Source organism: Chaetodon auriga, chromosome 18 (genome assembly GCF_051107435.1).
Source record: "Chaetodon auriga isolate fChaAug3 chromosome 18, fChaAug3.hap1, whole genome shotgun sequence".
In the NCBI taxonomy this organism is placed as follows: domain Eukaryota; kingdom Metazoa; phylum Chordata; class Actinopteri; order Chaetodontiformes; family Chaetodontidae; genus Chaetodon; species Chaetodon auriga.
The window spans coordinates 10,341,050-10,361,531 of NC_135091.1; the positions used below are offsets into that span (position 1 = coordinate 10,341,050).

The 20,482-nt window shown below is 43.4% G+C and overlaps 1 protein-coding gene across 6 annotated transcripts in view; it reads right to left on the reverse strand.

Moving 5' to 3' along the window:
* The window catches only part of nhsl1b (NHS-like 1b), a 97,711-nt gene that overhangs the window by 18,460 nt on the left and 58,769 nt on the right, over positions 1–20,482 (reverse strand). For 3 of the 6 annotated variants that reach the window (XM_076756243.1, XM_076756239.1, XM_076756238.1), the window contains exons 1-2: positions 6,493–6,721; positions 2,447–2,599 (exon numbers count right to left, since the gene is read on the reverse strand). In XM_076756243.1, the coding sequence (XP_076612358.1) occupies positions 2,447–2,599; positions 6,493–6,547 (208 nt within the window). In that variant the 5' untranslated portion in view covers positions 6,548–6,721. Of the gene's footprint in view, positions 1–2,446; positions 2,600–6,492; positions 6,722–20,482 lie in introns of those variants that run through there. The other 3 variants (XM_076756237.1, XM_076756242.1, XM_076756241.1) reach the window with 1 other exon arrangement.

Here is a 20,482-nt window from a genome sequence, read left to right on the forward strand (position 1 = left end):
CTTGGAGCCTTACTAAGCTGTGATATACAGTAATTATATTGTGAAATATTTTTTGATCCTGGTTCTGTGTCTACCATTTAACAGTGACCCAATGACCTTCATTGTCTTCTCTCGGGTCCAAGTCGCCAAATTAGCAATTCTTGCACAACTTTTCATTAAACCTGCAATAACTGATGTCTTTGGCCACTTGGGAACAGGAGACACAAGTTGTGAGCTCATTTTTAGGTAACGGAAATACAAAAATTAGGTGACGACGAGCAACCCAGCTCATACTGTCAAACTGTCGCTTGATATGTTACAAAAATAGCAATTATAGCAGATTTAGTGTTAGTTAACTTATTTGTCAAACTGATGAACTATGAGATCACAGAGACTTTCTGTGTGACCCTAACGATAATGCATAATTCTTGGAATATTATTGACAATAATCACATGACTGTTACGTAACCTCGCTGATGTATTTCGACCTGCCGGCACGTTTTTCTGTGACTCGCCAGCCGCCTGCAAAAGCCTCAGTGCTAAAACACAAGCTGAAACGCATGTGAGTGTGTGAAAGACACAACAGAGTGGATGCACACCGCCAACTGATTGGTTATTGATTACTCTGCTTTGCAGGGCAGAAAGCAGGACTCGTGTACCTTGCTTTGGCCAGGCTGGTGGCACAGGAGTTAGGGACTGGTTACACGTGCATGAGAGCAGGGCTTTAACCTCTTGACCACTACATTATAAAATACCTTGGAAGAATACAAGTATTACTCTTAAAAATGCAAATGATATAAGGTTAATTGCTACAGAGAAAGTTACATTGTTGTTTTTGATAGAAAATACTAAGAAAACACTAAATCTCTTGGCTGTGGCTGGGTGTGTTACATCCACACTCAAAAGGGAATTACAGAGCTCAAACACATGTCAAGACTCAAATGGACGGAACAGGTGCTCTCAGTGGGCACCTGTTGTCTTTCAGTAAGGACCCCTGGGGCTGTGGGGTGGTGACAGGATGAAAGGATGGTGACAGGATGGGGGTGGCTGAATTTATACAACCTCCCAGGTGGTGTTTGCGTACCTAGCAACATCTATACTGCGGTAAGTAATACGCAGCAGCAACAGCCAGGGGTCAAACAATGGGAAAGACAAAGAAAGGTGTGTGTGTGTGTGTGTGTGTGTGTGTGTGTGTGTGTGTGTGTGTGTGTGTTGTGACTAACGTTTTACTCACCGAAAGTGTCACATTACAACCAGCCCCTCCCCATTTATCTCTCTTTATCAGCCTCGTTTCTTATCTGCTGGCACTCAAGGCCACCGCAGCAGGTAGAACAACAAGCCTTTACTGTAACACCTCCACCCACATATACACACATGTACACACCCATATACACACACGTCTTGGCTTTTTCTCACACCTGCCTCTCAACCTGTTATCTGAGAAATGGATGGAAAACACAACTTTCCCAGGAACTTTCAGCCAAACAGGTGCCAGTGTTGACTGGTATTCCCACTTCCTGTTCTGGGAATGTTGTGACAACTCTGAACAGTTGTCAGTCTGCTGTGACTCGACTCCCTGTGCGTGTGTGTGTGTGTGTGTGTGTGTGTGTGTGTGTGTGTGTGTGTGCTTGTGTGTTTGACAACAAGGCGGTCTGTTTGTCCTCTGCTTTTACTAAACAAACAGGAAGACGGGGAAGTCACACGGTTGTGCTGTTGGCTAAACCTTGGGCTGAACACAAATTACAGCTTTGGACATTTTAACAATGTTGTGGCCAATCAAAGCTGACCTTCACCTGGATTCCATGACAAATATGATGACGTCTAGCAACGCACCCACTAGCGAGATTTGTCAGAGTTTTTATTTCTACTCATTTGGCTGATACGGATGTAAATGATTTATTGGCGATAGCTTTGAGTATCAGTCAGAACCTTTCTTATCTGGACTGTAATAACAGACACATTTCAATTGGAGATCAAAACAGTGAGTACAACAGGATTGACAATTGATTAATGATCACTGGCACTTCTCAAGCAAAACTGACAAAAATTCTCTCATTCCACCTTCTTAATGTTAAGATTTTCCAGATTAAACAAGACACTTGGAAACGCCAATCTGAACAATTAATTCATATATCCATCAAGAAAATAACTGAATCGTTAATGAAAATATATTGTTAGTTGCTGCCCTAATAAACGCATATTAACAACCACGCTTTTCCAATGTTTGCTTTGATCACTGTCATGTTTCACGTTTCTTCATGTTCATGATTTATGGAGATAATATAACTACTCATTACTCATTGCCAAACACTATATATTAGCAGCATTTGATTGGCTCCCTGAGCGTACCTGAGAATTACCAGATAATGGTAAATTCAGTAAATGACTCCTCTAACCTGGATTTTGTCTGTGATCATGTCAGACCCCATAAGACTCTCTGAAGTGGTCAAAATCCAAAGGTCCTTACCTCGCAGGGCGGTCTTGAGATTGACTTTGGCCTGGCGGTGGAGGTCTTCTACGCATGGCGGCCTGCTGCCTGGCAGGAAGACGTTCTCCTGCTGGTGCCACGGAGCTGTGTAATGGACTGTCCACTTGCTCTCCTCATCCAGGTTAGACACCGCTGCAGAGACACACAGATCAGGTTATGGGATTCAGTTGATCTTGACTCATAGTTCTAATTTTATTGACTCTTCTGTGGATTTCCTGAAGGAACTTTCACTTCATCATCTTCCCATCGTTTTCACATTTCACTAATTCTAAGATCAATCCTGTGGAAAGCAGTTGAGTATGGACTAGAATATGTCCTGTGCATGCAGTACCATCTACTGAGGGGATTTGATTATATTTGGTGGAGAAAAGGAAGGGGAAGGTGGTACTTTGCATGGAGGTGTCAGACTCTACACCAACAACATGACACGTATCTGAGACAGAACACAGTGGGCCACACAAGTCAGGGGAGGGGGAGGAGGGATGAAGAGTAAGTTGGAGGGAAACAGTAACCTGGTGAAAATTCAGAAATTCAAATGGGCTACTGAGAACTTACAATAGATAACTTTTAAACAAACTAACTGGTCCTTCGAAAAACAACTTATGAAAACCAATAAGGCAGTATATGCACACACTGGCACCTCACTCACTTAACGTCTAGCTAGAGCACGAGAAACAAGCCTTTTCCTGGTTACTTGTGGTTTTTTTTGTCATTTTCAAGAGCACTCGTCCCAGTCAGACATCATCAAAGAAATATTAACAAGACTTTAAGGAACTTTTTCTTGTTCCCTTGTAACTAGTGATGGTTTCTACTCACAGTGATGCATGAACTGAGGATCACTCCCATGCTGCATTTGCAGGCCACTCTGAATAAATGTGTCAGCAAAATGACTGAGATGTAAATATCAACAAACACACACGGGCTTCCCAAAAAGTTAGGCTTACCAAGAGAGCGTATCCAAGCCAAAGTCGGTGATCGTGGATGTAGGACTATCTCCATTAAGGCACACGCTAGATAAGACTGCTATCTGTTTGTCCCTGTCCTGACTATCACAACATGCCCATCTGACTGGGACTGAGCGAGATGTCTGGAGGAACCAGGAGGAAGGAGGCGGATAAAGGAAAGGGGCTGGGAGTGTGTGGACTGCTTTTGTTTGAGTGCTTTTTCACAGGTGCTAATGAGCCATAGCAGGATGCATAGTGAGTGTGTTTGTGTGTGTCGGGGGAGGACAGACGCACTCTGAGGTACAAGTATAGGGTGGGGTCCTAGGACTGCAAATTGGTCATTGGAGAAAGTGTGAGACAACTGCTTTGATATACAGATAACCTCTGATTGGTGTCAATGGTGACTTATTTAAGTGTCCTGTCCAACTTTGTGACCATAAGAGGTCTGCAACCTAATGAGTACAGAAAGGTTGAGCAGAGTTTTTTGGACAGTCCAGTGTGTCGAGTCCTGCAGCTGCTGCTGACCAATGGCACCTTAACGTCTGTATCTACAACTCATTGAGGACAGAGCAGCTGTTAACTGCTTCTCCAGGACAGGCATCACTGGTTTTACCCATGTCCCCACACACACAGTCACCAACACTTGCAGCTTCCTCCAAAACCTTTGCATTTCTAGCACGCTTAGTGACGAGTACAAATATCGGACAGCCACAACACAAACCTTAAGGGGATCAATAAAAACACCCGCAGGCTGTTGCTCGTCAGCATTATATAAGGGTGTGTGATGGGTGCAAACTGCCAGATATTGTATATATGAAAACAGTGTGTCGTTATGATTGTCTGCCCGTGTCGTTACACATGCTGTCTGCATCAGTCAGAACAATTGATCAAATACATCACGAGGCAAAACTCCTCTGACCACAAGTCTGGACTGGAGAGTCGCATGAGGCCAAAACACACACACACACACACACACACACACACACACACACAGTTATCACAAAACGCTCACACACAGCTCAGTGGAAGCTTGAAATGTCGAGTTTAGAAAAACAGAGTAGAGGTTGGTTTGGATCTCACAGTGCCACCCACCCATGGGCAAGGCAGCGATGGCCCAGCGGTGTATGACGACATCCTTAAATCAGCCTGCCTGGCTAAATAAGGGTTTTCACATGCTCCATTTCTTACTGAAATCCGTTTCTAAATTTCTTGCTGTCCCACAGACAATCCGCACAGGTAGCCCTCCCCCACCCCCCTTTCTGACCATGGGGTTTGAATAGACCTCGGCCAGGCTATAGGAGACCAAGGACATGGGGTCTATGGACACAAAGCCTGTATTGTCCCTCTGCATCAGTCTCCACATCAGCCCTTTCAGTGCCACAATACCCTTTAGCCCCTCAACACACACACCCACAGTCTCACACACACACACACCCACAGTCTCTCACACACACACACACACACACACACACACACACACACACACACACACACACACACACACACACACACACACACACACACACACACACACACACACACACCGGACTGTGGCGCGAAAGTCTTTCAGAAGTCTACTAATCCCTCTGTCCATTGACATCCCAGCTCTCCCTGCACACATTAACAAACACAGACTGAGAGCAAACAGGCTACTGAAAACTCTGAAAGACACAAACAGGCTGCATGGTGCATCAGAGCTAAAGGCTGCATACTGTAATCCCCGGAAAATGCCATCTCTACACGCACACACACATCAGAGTTATAAGCTGCTATGAATCAATAACAGTGATCAAAACGTATTGACAGTATCTCTGTTAATCCCAAACTGGGTCCCTGATCATTTACTAGCCAATAAAGCATTGACTTGTGTGCAAAATACAAACTGTGTTTCATAAGGCTTGGGTCAGGTCAATTTTTGCAATATAAGGGATGAATAAAGTATCTATCTATCTATCTATCTAGCATGACAAACATCAGGGTTTTAGGGAATATGCCTCTTTAAAGGTCCTCTTGATAATGTAAAACCTAAAAATATTCATTTAACAGTCAAATTTTTAGTAGTAGTCTTTAACCTTAGACCCAAATGAACTGCAATTCCACTTCTTCCTCTTTCTTTGTCTAAAAAGTTTGTGCACTCTTGATATCGTGAGGAAGCTGAGGATGTGAGCCTTCCTCGGTGTGGAGCTCACTGTCCCCTGGACTGCCAGGAGCAAAGTGCAGGTATGTGCAAGACGGCAAGTTAAGATGTGAGAAGTACAAAAACGCTGAGCTAATGATTAACAATATCACCTGAGCCTTGACTGCAAAACACACCCCTACACACACACACACGCATGCTATAAATACACCTGAGATTAGAGCCAACACAAGCGGCTTGCCCTGCATGAACCAGGTCTTTGTCAAATATCCTCACATGCTTAATATACAGCCACTGATAAAATAATAAGAGTATTAACTAATCCTCCTAACCACAACCTACTGTAGATGCAGGACATATAGACCCAGCATGGTTTCCTTTAATATCAAGCTCAAATCAGCTGAAACAGAACTAAATAAACATTAAAAAAAACACTAAAACACTTCAAAGTTGTCCAAGAAGGAAAAAGGTCCAACTATTTCTAATAGAGTAGCTGTGATTGTAAGTGCTTCCAGCTGCCACCTTTCCAAACACTGTTGGGTCATTTAGTGCTAATAGCTGTCGCCTCTGTGAAGTCTTGGCCCGGCGGTTACCTGGTAACAGGGTGCAACAGAGGGTTGACTGTGGGCTCAGCAGAGACGGCAGCGAAGCGACGTGCCCACAGGAAACCGGTAGTTGTAATGAAATGATACACAAATCTCTAAAGCTGGCGTATGTCCACTTTTGATACAGAAAAGCTTCAATGAAGTGACTTAAAAATGGCTTTTTAAATTAGCTGAAACAAATGGGAAGCTGCTGGAACAGACACTCACATGTCCTGTCAAAATGATGTAAAACAGTGACATTTCTAATTAAAAGCTGTTCATTTATTCTAGTTTTTCACATCAAAACTCCTCATATGACACATTAGCAATCGATACAGAACAGAAACAAACACATCTTACCCTTCCTTTTGAAGTATTTAATCACAGATTTTAACGAGGTCCCGATAAACACCATTATTCCAGTTGAGTGTGTGTGCCTCTCTTTAAAAAAATTGCCCTTCTATGGCACCAAAGAAAAAACAGAAATCCAGGGAATAAAAGAGAGAGGACGGGAAGAAAAACTGCTGGCGTTCGTTCTCCTTCACTCACATTGTCACTACACGGCAGCTTGGCTAACAGTGAGTGTGTGTGTGTGTGTGTGTGTCTACTATGCTGACAATGAGCCTCTACTCCTATCTCTCTCTCTCTAAACACACACACCCGGTCCACCACTCCCCCCATCACCACCACCGCCACTCCTCCCTCAGGCAGTCCAGTCCTCGGAGACACACACACACACACACACACACACACACACACACACAGCAGGAGGGGTGTAGGACCGGCCCCTCTGTTCCTCTGTGCTTTGGTTACCAAGGAGTTCTGGCTGCCTCTCCCTTTATTTCCCATCATCAGTCGTTCTCTCTCTCCTCACTCTTTCTTCTTTCCTTTGCGGGACTCAGAATACAGCTGAAAGTTAAACATGCTTTATTAGAGCGAACAGCCACACTCGTGCTATTTTGCCGTGAAGGACGATTCTCATTTCGTTTGATCGCCCTCTCCTTCTTTTCTCCTTACTTTCTGCTCTGCTCTTGCGAAAAGTAATCAGCGCGTTGCCGCTTTCACCGCCACAAGCGACTCATCTGGGGAATATTTATGCACCTAATTAAACTATCAGCCACCTCCACAGGAAAACCTTGCACATCCTTACAAAACACACACTGAGCTTTTTACGAGGTGTTCTCAGGAGGGTGCAGCCTCCACCTGCATGTGAAGTGTAACGCAAACAGGAAACACATCAGCAGATACAATAAATATTCTGTTTTAATCTCATTTTGTACTTAACTCCAGTATTTAAAAGGACAACACAGATTCTGTCCTTGTTTTAAGCTACCTAAAGTGTCTAAAACCAGGAAAAAAAATGACACTTTGCTCATTTTCTCTCTATAAATCTCCTTGTTTTCTTCTCTCTGGATGTTTTCCATCAGCCTCTCTTCCCCTGTCTGATCATACCCAGCCTGCTGTGTGCGCACATGGCCACTGAATCTGTGCCACATTAATATAGATCACATACAATCCTCCCATTGTCCAATCCGCTCACAATCTATCACACACACACTCTGGCACCCACCCATGCAAAGGCGTACCTCCACACACACACACACACACACACACACCCAGAAGGGTAGGGCTGCCCCTCCTTCTGCGAGCGTATTTCTTTTCAGCACAAATGGTTGAAGAGGGGAGGGAGGGGGTGTGTGGCGGTGAGGGAGGGGGCTGCAACAAGAGCTTGAATGGGACTGCAAATGATCCTTGAATTTGTGGGTAAAAAGGTTCTCCCTCTCATCCCTCCCCCTCCTCCCCCCTAGACCTTGGTCATTTGACCCTTTCAGCCTGACTGAAGTGCGTTTGGATTTGTTGGTGTGTATGTTTGTTTACTAACATCAGTCTACTGTATGTTGTTAAGTGTTGTGGATCTCTAAATGTAGGTAATACGTCTCTGTAAATGTCATTTTCTTCTTTGAAAGTTCAACCTGTGTTTGACCTTTTCATAAAATACTGCTGCAACGGGTTAATAACTTACCGTCAGCTCCCACGTGTATATCGGATCAAATGTACGTTTATATGAGACAGTGTACAAATCTGCTACACAGAGGTCTCAACTTCTGTTTCAGACTGAAATTCATGGTCGAAAGGCCTGCAAGGCACCGCCAACACCTATTATAGGGTTACAATAATCGTGCAATACGAACTTCATATAAACCATATCTGACCATGATCAATAATTAGAGAAACCAGTGTTGACCATGTCGAAGCTGAGCAGTGTCAGGAGGACTTGAAACTACACCTGAAAAAAAAAGCTAATTAATCAATTAGTGTATGAAGCAAATATGCCAAACATACTGGTAAACCCAATATCTTTGGTTTTTGGACAGTTGGTTGCACAAAATGAACAATATAAAGGCTTTTAGGAACCGTGATTGGCAAGTCTCCTCGCTATCTTTTGACATTCTATAAACTAAACAGTTTGATAAATCAAAAACAACTATTGACAGACTAATCACAAATGAAAATAACTACTTTCAACCCAGGTTAGAAGCAAGAAGGAACTCATTTAGATTCACAGTGGGATGAAAGTCTTTCTCTGCGAGTCCACCCGCTCTGTCTGTAGCCTCCGTTTGGCTTGTGTCTCGTACTGTTTGGCACGCGTACAGTATTAGGATCATTTATGCAGACGCGAGCCCAAGCAGCACTCATTAAACAGCCTATTGTTCTCAGGACAGTGTCAACACGCACACACACACTCACACACACATATACGCGCACACTGTGACAGACAGGTCAACAGCTCTATCCGCTGAAGGAGGGCTTCTAATCTAGGCCACCATTAGGATTAGGGCGATCTATCCATTCAGCCATACGTCCACACATCCTTCCACTCACTCCCAGTGAAGAATGGAAGTACCCCCCCACCAACACACCCCGTACACCCCAGCCCAAACAATATCAATCTTTCATCTGTTCATACTCGAAGCACCATATGAAGGAAGCGTGAAGGACTCAGTGGGTGAAGCTTGGACCTCAGAGGAAGATCTTATTCAGCATGACAAACATCAGGGATTACTATGAACACGATTAACAAGCAATCCTACTCATATTAGCCTTTGGTTATGAAATTAATAGGCTGCATCCTGATTACAGAAGCTGAGGCAATATGTTTCTTTTTCCTTCCTGTTGATTACCTAGTCTTAATCCTTAAAAACACATATTAGAAACTATTCTAGGATTTGAAATTAATGACTATTCTCTATCTCTAGTCTAAAAAAATAGTAAAAAATACCCATTGATAGAGATTCATGACACTGTATTCTTTAACTCCTCCTTGAGGTAATTACAACTGGCTTAAAATGTGAGGTTTTGCAGCCATCTGATCATTTTATTTAGTGATAAAACCGACGACACTATCAAGCAGTTGTTAGCATTCAAACACTAAATCTCGACTCGTGTTCATTAGTATTAGAGCCCGTGGCAAGGCAGTGATTATCTCTTCTTGTTCGACAACCAGCGGCATGTACACGAGAAAAGGTGGTGACCGTCAGGGTAAGAACGAGGAAACGTGGGGAAGAGGGGCGTGAATAATTAACAAGTCTTGTTGCACCAGAAGTTATTAAGACTCAGGGCTGAATGTGGCGGAGTGATAATAAAGGAGAGAGATTGATGTTGCTCCATGTCATTGCTCTCTTGCTTTCTTTGTCTCCCTTCGGATTTCACATCTCATTTGGATCTCAACAACAACCTGGCAGAGGCTACAACAACTACACAAACTCTCCAAAATACACACCCCTTTTTTTTTTACTTCTTTTATCCCAAACTGATTAATTTAACCTACTTCTAGCATCCAATAAATCCCCTGAACACTCACACCTCCCTCTCTCGATCAATATCATAGTCTATCAAACATCCGTTCCCAAAGTGCCTGAATCTTACATCTACACACACACATACACACACACACACACACACACCTCCCCTTCATCTGACAGGTCTCAGCTTTTATTTTTCTAATTGGACTTAAGAAGGGATAGCTAAGCTGACCCCCTAAAACCCCTCAACTCTATCTGATCCGCTAATGTCAAATCTCTCTCCCTCTCTTTCCTCCTCCTCTCTCCAACCCCAATTTCCTTTTCTCGTCTTCTCCTGTCTTTATTTTAGACATGAACGCTTTCATGACTGCTAATGTAATCAAGGCTGTATTGATTTTACTCTCCCCTCTACCCCCCCTCTATCTTCCTTTTCTTGTGTTCTCCTGTTCAGGCTCTGACCTTGCACACCTTCCCCTCAATAGGTAGGAAACCTGGGAGGTGGAGATAAGCAAGAAATCATGACGGGTGGAAATGGGGCTAAGTATTCGCTTCACACATGAACGCATGCACTTTGCACTCATGTGAATGGATGTAAACAGATGCAGGCTTGTCACTGGTTTTAATCCACGACCTTTAGTTAAGTGAACAAAACTCCTTCTGTTAACCTTTAAGGGTGAGACGCTCTTTAGCAAGGCGCCAACTTCCTGACTGTACCTGTGCAGTATGAGCATTTTGAGTCAAATAAATATCAAATTAATAAAACATTTCCTCCAAAATTATGACAAAGAACCATCATATTTACATTTCATGTGACTACAAAAATGCATGAATTATTGAAAACTATTAGAAACTACATCGTTTGGACTTGCATGGCTGAAACAGGAAATGCACCAAAAAACCCTGAAAAATGAATAAATACCCTACATCATGTTTCTCTTTCATTTCCCCCATCTCTCTTTTTCTGTGAATGAAAATCTATAATTTACAGCATGAAGAGCAACACACTCGCTCTCTCATCCCTTCCCCCTTTCTTTCATCCCTACATCTCTGTGAATGAAAGCGCAGCACCAGGGGTCAATGGGAACCCAATCGCTTTGGTGCTCTCTGAGATAGAGTACAAGGCATGAATAATCTATCAGGAAAGAGTGAGGGGCAGAGAGGGGAGGCTGCAGTTCAACATGATGATCATACAGCATAGTTCAATGAAAGATCTCCTCTACAAACTGTATCATTATTGCTGTTTCACACTAAAGCAGCTTTACTAAATGACATCAGTGTAGGATAAGAGCATTATAATACAGTAATGTTTTGATGATGCTGATAAACCTTAAATACAGGTCATGAAGAAGTACATCGAAACAGCGATAAGATAGAGACAGCTCTCTATAGTGCTCATAAAAAGGCAGTAAAGCAAAGTGAAACTTCAAACTCAATCCTGAATAAACACAACTCTCATACATAACGTGCACGCACACGCACACACACACACACACACACACACACACACACACACACACACACACGCACACGCACACAGAAACCAAAGTGATGGAGAGACTAGCCTGAGAAAACAAGCTCTAATAACCGATTTTCTGCCACTAATGATTTTAGCATGGGGTGAAGTTCCCGCACATCACGCACACACATTAAGTTCCCAAAGCTCCAGCACTTGCTGAATGACCTCCCTCTGACACCAAACTCTTGCTGTCTCTCTCTCAGCCCGTCTGTCTCTCTCTCTCTATCTTCTGTTGCACTTCTGTCTGTTTAGCAGACAGAGGTTACTGGGTAACGACAAACCCCATCCCTCCTCCCCTCACCCCTCTTCTGGTCTTTCCGTCTGACCTACTCTATTGAAGCAGCTGGGATTCCATCACTCACTTACACACACACACACACACACACACACACACACACACACACACACACAATCTATACATTCACACAGATAATCTTACATCCCACGATGACAATAATGACCATGTGCACAAACACACAGATCACCCAAGAACACAACATGTATTCTCCGACTCAATTTGACTGACTGTTGCTATTGAAGACAGCAAACCCATCTGTTTACCATCAGAAAGTCAGTGGCCACAAGGCTTTTGTTTTGGGGGGTTTGAATGTGCCCATCAGTAGTACATTTGCATGATTACATGCAGAATATGGTGGGGGACAAATGTACTTCAGTCTATGACAGTGACAAACAACATGTCATTTTGGTGAGAGATTTTGTGCGAGTGCAGTGGGGATTTAGAAAGGTACAATACTTTCAGTCAAAGCTCACAGTGTGTGTCCATTTTATACCCAAGCACAGCATAAATTGGGGAGATTGTACAGGAATTCAAGTTAGCAATGAAAACCGCTGCATTTTGCGTGTGTGTCTGTGTGTTCGCTCGGTTATTCTTCTCAATGAAAGGCAGTGGGGCCTCCCTCTATAGGCTGCTCCTCCTTTGTGATCCATGAGAAAACCCACCAAGTCCGTGTGACACCCCGCAAACTACGCCATGAGCATGCACACAGCATCACTAACATAATCAGCCTCTGATCCTTGTGTGCTGTCTGTTTCACAGGCATCTGTATGTGCATATCCTAGCCTTGATGTGGTGACACAGGTGTATTTGTTGTTTTCTGTTCAAACAGCATGTAGCTGTTCTCACACAGCTTGACGTGTGTGCGCATCGGAGAAACATCTTTGAAAAGGGAAGCACAATACTAATGTGGGAGGGAAAAAATGGAGATGGTATCGACAGCAAAACTTTGCACAAAGACTTTCAGAGAAGGACGTGAAGAAAGAGAAGCAAAGCTTGCATCCACAAAATGTTGAAAGATTGTTTGATGTGGTCGAAGCAGAGCCGTTTTGCAGAGTAGTGATGCGAGGCAGGATAGAGAAGGCAGCATTTAGAGGGACAAAAGAAACGAGAGAGAGAGAGAGTAGGTAACGGCAGATGGGAGAGAAAAGTCTGGGGTGGGGGGCATGGAAACAGACGAAGCGAGAAGAGAGAGATAGATGGAGTTTGCATACAACACATCCATAGGTAGAGACTCAATAAAAACACATATTACACACACAAACATACACAAAGGCCCAGCAGGCTTGGCGGTCATGCCTAATTTTCCCTCCGCTGGCGTCTGACCCGTGCGCTCCTTGCTGACCCCCTTTGAAATTCAAACCAGGATGAAAGAGGAAGAAAGACAGAGAGGACAGATAGCGGATATATGTACCTCTATTTGAGCCGGGGACAGACAAGTCCACGGCCTTAGAGTCTAATGTGTACTGAGAAACACTGGTGTGCAACACTTCATGTCTCAGCACAGGAGCTAAACAAGATCCAGTTAAGAAAAACCTAAAAACAAAGATAGCTGGAAGAGCACAAACTGACAAGGAGGCAAACAGTTAAATAAGTCCTTCCTATACATTCATTTAACAACCAAACCTTTATGGCCCAATGTTAGCTTGAGCACAATAAAAGGTGGGTCACTCTTAAGATGTAAGTTGAGCAGGGAATTAAAATGCTGTTATTTTACGAGCAAACTGATTTGTACGCCTGAACTTTTGGTGCCTTCAGGGTGGCAGTTTTGTTGCTAACTTGAAGAGTTTTATGTCCCCCGTCAGGATGGATTTGTAGCTAACCGTCCACCGACCCCCCCAGCAAGAGAGTTTTAAATCTAATGCAATTTAACCCCACTGGTCTGTCACCGCCCCTGAAGTTGGCAGGACAACGAGTAACATGGCTCTATGGATGGCAATGGTGGCCAGTTGTTCCAGCACTTTGGTCAACGACGTGAACTTTTTTGTTTGAGACTATTTGACTTTTGTTACTAATTCTGGTCAAAAATCAATCCCTTGTCTTCATGTATGACGTGCCATGATTGCACTGTGTCGTAGCTGCTGCTGCTGGACAGCAGACAGGTGAAGTCATTCAGAGCTGACCTTGACTTAAAATCAATTCTTAGCATTCAATTATTCAACAAAGTTATTCCTGTTCTGAATTCAGACTCTGCAGGTGTAATACATGTGTGACATGCTATCACAAAATCATTTCCCAGTGGCAATCTCCATCCAGCCACTGGTGGTGTAACATAAAGATGGATCCCTAGCAGCCCCCAGACTACATTAAGAGCCATTACCATCCAGCCAAAGTGTCTCCACTCGTATCGACTCCTGGTCCTTCTCATTCTCCAGTGGACCCTCTGAGGACCAGCCACATCAATAACCACAAGGTCTAGTGTGCTTGTGTGTCTCACTGGTCCTGTGCATTCACACGGCTTACAGCAATGGCTAACATGCTTTGTATGCATGGGTGTACATGTTATTGTGCATGTGTGAATGAGTGCATGCAGCTGTTTCCACAGTCTACTCCATTTAGACAACAAACCTAATCACACGTTACAAAGTACTGCACCCATGTACCCGATATCCTTTCTGTATCTTTGTTTCTACTACTGACACACATACACACACACATGCACATATAGGTTATAAGACAATATATGTGCATGTGCCTATAGTCAATATGCATACAAGCATGTAACGTCACACAATTCATAATGCACACGCACCTACACACATACAGCACACACATTATGCTTGCTGCCATGCTGCTTTCCTGACCTACATTTCAACACCAGGTCTGTCTGCTCTTCTCTCCTAAGGGCCTGGGTGTGTGTGTGTGTGTGTGTGTGTGTGTGTGTGTGTGCATGCCTTTCCTCCCTCCGACTTCATAGCAGCACAACATCATTAATCCAATTTCATAATTAACTTCACACACAAAATGCCATAAATCTGACACAACCACACAGATGTGACACACTGTGCTGAGTGCTGTGCTTGTGGTAGTCCACTGTGTCCACTTTGCATGTGTGTTTTTGCAATACCAGACTTTCAGGCCCAACACATGTCGTGAACCTCACAACTGGCTTAATTAAAAGTGTGATGTGAATAATGTCCAAGCTGGGACGATGACAGGAATCAATAGGCAGCAGCTGGAATATGACTTCATTTGCTTTAACAATATGATGAATTAGTCAATATTTCACTCCGAATGCATTTAGCTGACACTCCAATCAAGAGGGATTTACCAAGAAAACGGCAGCCTAAGTTTCATTTCCAATCACCTGTAAAACACCACGCCTTGAAACATCAGCACGGGTGAAAGTGGAAGTGATAAATACTCCTTATTTTACATGGCTGCACACAGTAGCTCAGGTATAAAGCAGAACGCTGCTACTGCTGTTACTGTGACCCTCGTGCTCAGCTCATGCTCAGGATGAGAGGGTCTTGTCTGATTTAGACACAGAGGCACAGGGACAGACTGAGCTAATTTAGGTTAAGTGCCTCCAGTCGCTCAAGGGCACAAAGCAACAAGCCACCTGGGGCTAGACTGCATCACAGCAAGGAAAGCTGATTGTGTGTGCAAGTGTGTGTGCGTGTGTCGGGCAGACACAGGGATACCAATGGGAACTGGGTTACAGCCATATCAACTACAATGTGTGTGTGCGTTTATTTACAGTTCCTCCACCACTGGAGCAAAATTGACACTATGCAATTTAACCCACTTCCCACATTGCACCTCACTTCTCATCAGCAACAGTAGGTCATTCGGGGAGAGGAGGGGGGAGCTGCAACACTAAACCACCCAATCAACGATCAGAAATACAACCAACCGACCAATGATGATAAATTTAGGAAGTGAGCAAGACGATCAGCCTCGAGGCAGGAGCTCAATCGGGAGGTTAGATTTGAAGTCGGATGCGAGTTCTGGTGGCTGGCATTGATTACTGTTATTTACCAACACATTTACACTGCGTGACTGGATTTGGTTCATCAGGCCTCTAATATTGATCCAATTTCCATCTCCTCTCTGTTAGCTGGTTTGCTTTACAGAGTCCAAATTGCTTTCACAAGGCGTGAACACTTTGACTAAATTTTGATATGATATGAATACAAAAAGCTTAAAAACCCATGACAAATATGTTATATTATTTTGCCCTGACAACAGCACCAGACTTTAGACTAACCATTTCCACGGAGTCATAAATTCTGTATGCCACTGACACATTGTTTACGAGACTGATAGGAAGAACACTATAGCAATCATCATCATCATCATCATGTGATATACTGAGGGAGGTTAGAGGTCATGGTCAGCTGCAGAACACCCTTTGCTGTATCTGTAGTGCTTGCAAACACTGGAAACAATCCTCAGAACAAATGTGTACATTTTCCCAAATACGGTTTTGTCCCTATCCTTTGTAGTACTATACGTGGATGTCACGCTGTAGTAATGCAGCGCTGCAGTAGTGTTCGAGTTGTAATCCCAGAGTAAAGAGTTAAATATGTCTCAGGACAGGCTTAGTGCTCATGGGATGATGTGGATCAGTATCATCTGTAAAACACACATATGTATGCATACACACACTGAGACGCTGTGCGCGGTGGTTTCATCTTTTCATCATTTCATCTCGAACACACTCGGGGAGGCGTTTTGCAGAAGTGTGTATGTGTGTGCACGCTTGCGTGTGTTAAGCCTGGGCTCCTCCACTGATAATCCTATGTTGTCTGGGGAAAAAAAAGACAGGACGCCAAAATCCACTCCATCCCTCCCCTCCCTCTCTTTCTCCCCCACCTCCTTCTTTAATAAGCCACCCCTTCGCCTCCCCTTCCCTCTGCCCGTCTATCTCTCCGTCCCTCCCCCTTCTGTCCCAGCTGAGCAATAATGGAGGAATGGAGGCATTAATAGAGAGCGGACCTCTCTTGGATTCAATGAGTGTGCCCTCCTAATGGGCCCTGAGGGAAACGAGACGGGCTCCCTGATCAAATGCTCCCAAAATTTAAGACCGCCATTATTCCAAATTAAATTCCTTGTGACACCTCATGTGTCTCTTTTTGGTGTGGATAAATGGTTGTGTTCTGTCTGATGGCCAATTAATCCATGGGAAAGTAATTATATGATGTAATTACCATGATCTGATCAGTTAAGTCTCACACACCAACGTGTTTGTGTGTGTGTGTGTGAGTGTGTGTGTGTGTGCTGTAAAGTCATTTCTATACTGGTTAAAATTGATGATTCTCAGATGTTCAACTTTGAAACTAAAGGCTAAAAGCACTGCAGTGTCATCCACAGAATTAGTCCCTCTGCTTGTCTGTATTGTAGTGCCACCTTGTGGTGGTAATTCGCAACAACTGACACAAATGTAATCGGTTTCCCAATGTCATCCTGCACAGCTCCTGGAAAAAGGTTAACGACAGTCGAGGAATGTAGCCTCTGCTTTAAACAGAGAAAATTAGAGTAAAACTGTCACCTGTCTGCCCTCCACTGTGGTTTTACAAGCAAAGAAAATGCCCGTAGCTTCCCTTTCTCTCCGTTTTTCCCTCTTTTTCTATCTTTAACCCTAATCCATCTATGCATGTGGAGTGGAAAACCCTCGAAAAAGAGACGTTTCCATGGTGAGGACAACTCATTAACGAGACAGATTTAAAGAAGCTCTTAAAATCACTTTCTCCCCCCCTCCCTCGCTTCTCTCCCCTTTTACAATCAGTCTCTATGGGGGGACATGAGCTTTTCAGAAGCTTGGCTTTGCTTTCTGAGGCTTAATGGAACCTCCAGCTGATTGGGACATAAAGGGGACCTGGAGCTGAGGAGAAGGCAGAAAGAGGGAGACTGGTGGTGGGAGGCATGGTGGAGTAATGAGGGGGGTCTGTGGCTGATGAGAGTTACAGTGATAAAAGATTAGATGGCTTAGATGGTGGAACAAAGTGTCCTGAGCAGAGCAATGACATTATTCTTTTGTGGTTATGAGTATTTCATATTTTTAAATGGTATGTCATAAACTGAATAAGTTTGTTTTACTTACATTTTGTTTTACTTATCAGTTTGTTTACTTTTGTTTTCTTTTTGATTTCTACATTCATGCAAACACAGTTAAGTACTGAGCTACATGGCACGAGTGAAAGTTAAGAATATAGTGATGTACAGTCGCAGCTTGTAAGATATGGCTGTAATAAAGAACTTGAAATATTCATATTTCTTGAATTGATCAAAAATAATAGGAACATTTTTTTCAACTTCAGCAAAAATTTGATACATTGTTTTAGTGTGTAAGATGTTAGAAAATGGTGAAAAGTGCAAAATCTAAATTCCTCAGAGCCCAAAGTGGCGTCTTCTATTTGCTTGCTTTGTCAAACCAATAGTCAAAACTCAAAGATAAAGACTTCACAATGATGTTCTGCGAAACAAATAGAAGCAGTAAATCTTTACATTTGAGAATTATGCTTAAAAATGACTTAAGAAATTAATCAATTGTCAAAAAAAGTGATTTTTCTCTACATTCACCAATAACCTCTTCTGTGATGCCACTGGTTTGCTGTACACCCTTTCAGTCATTCCTTTCAGATGTTCATGTCATTTTCCTCACGTCAAAGGAGAATTACTTTCGTGCACTTCTTGTGAACCATGCAGCAGAAGTCAGGAATGTAACCATGTGTGCAGACAGAGAGCAGACTGGTCAGTAGGGCAAACAGGGCCAGAAACCTCAGAGGACCAGACTGGAAGCAGCATGAGGTGGAAAAAAAGCTTGCTCTAATGGCAATGCTCATTAAAGAAATGGGCTGTGACTGAGGCTGGCGCAGCCACTGAGTGCTTAAACGCACTTATCCTGCACTATGGCTTTTTCAATTACTAACAACAAGACCACTGTTGAACCGACTGAGGCTAAAGAGGAGGGCAAAAGCTGCTGCTCGAGCAAACACAGGCCAGATTAAGTCTCGAAACTGCATTTGTTTTCTGTCTGCTGTCATTATGACTGTTGTTTTCCAGTGTAGATGAGTATTAGCTCATCATGACTTCTTCTTTATGCATCTGTGGGCATAAATCATGACCTTTGTGTTGCTAAAGGGGGGAGACAGTTGTTTGTGAGTTGACTGCATGTACACACCTAAGCATTCCTCACCATCAATCATAAATAGAATCACCCAATTGACTGATCCATTTGAACCCTAAAGGTGACATTTCACCTCTGTAACTACGCACACAAACGCCCCTGTATTACTCACACATGCATACATGCAAACCATGAAATCCTGTCCTTATTTCGACTCAACAGTGTCAGCTATGATGTTTTCATCAAGTGCCCTTCACCAGGTGTTTGCCATATGGTGCAATGCATTGACCCAACCTCCAGGAGGCTCCCTTTGCCAACAGGGAGCAGGCAGCAGGGCTGGAACCGCACAGTGAACATACTACAGTAAAAGTTCACCGAGTGCGTGAAGGGAGAAAGAAAGAAAGATGTGCAAAAAGAATCGAGGATTGAAAATAAAAGGAAAATCTGGCATGAAAGAAAAGAGAAGAACAATGTACAGTTTTATTCTTGCACGTTAGTATCCTCTGTTTCAAAGCTCTGTGTTTGACCCATTTGTTCAATGGAGGGATAAATGTCTCTGCAGAGTCTAGTGATTATCTGGCTGTTATGTCCTGATGTGATAATCAACCCATTGAGTAAAACTCAATTGTACACACATGCTCCTGTGAGGGCTCCTTACACCTGATCCCTCCAGGAATAAACAGTTCCCTCTGACTCACTCCTCTCCTCTCGCCTCCTCCATCGCTTCCAGTCTCCCAAATGAAAAGCCAGCTGAGCCCCCAGACCCAACCTATTAATCTGACTGGATTATCTATAATAATAATTTGTCGAGCGAACGACACACGCACACCGAAGGACAAAACCGACTCCACGGAAAATCCACATGCACGCGAGCTTCAGCTCCAGCTTCTGATCTCAATGACAAAATTGGGAGTTCACTTATCAACTGATTGTTTCTGTCATTTTTCAAGCAGAAATGCCAAACATTCTGAGGATTTAGCCTCTAAAACGCGAGGAGACTAAATTGAACACATTTGGGTTTTGGATGTTGGGATATGGGAAATAATAATGAGCGTTTTCTGACATTTTTCAGGCAAAACGTTTAATCAATTAAGCAGGCCAGCACAACGAAAAGAGTGCAACGTACTGCACAGCAATGACAACGAAGCAGCAAAGATTAAAACATGAATGAAAAAAGCACCAAAGATCTATGGAAACACAAAGACACCAACACACAGACAGAACCCCACAAAACTCAATTACCTCCCAATATTTGTCAGTGATGACTTCATTAGCTGTTGGTCACACATGATGGAGGAGCACCTGTTTAGCCAATCACTAGCCAGCCATTACCTATTAGGCCCTTAACAAGCTGAGAGGTCTCCATCTGTTAGACACAGAGCTAGCTATTAGCCACTGATCACCCTTCACCTCCTTTATCTCCTAACTGAATGAATGTCTGAAAACATGTGGACTGAGACGATACGGATTGGACTGATGTAGCTTTTAAATTCAGAGCTGATGAATGGCATTAAAAAAAAAAAAAAAAAGACATTCACACAGACACAAACACTTAAAGACTTAATCAATGACAGAGAGACGGAGGAGAGCGGGAGATTGAGGCAGTTGCTTTGAAGGAAAACAGAGCCTTAACCCATTTTACAGTCGAATGGCCACAAGCAACC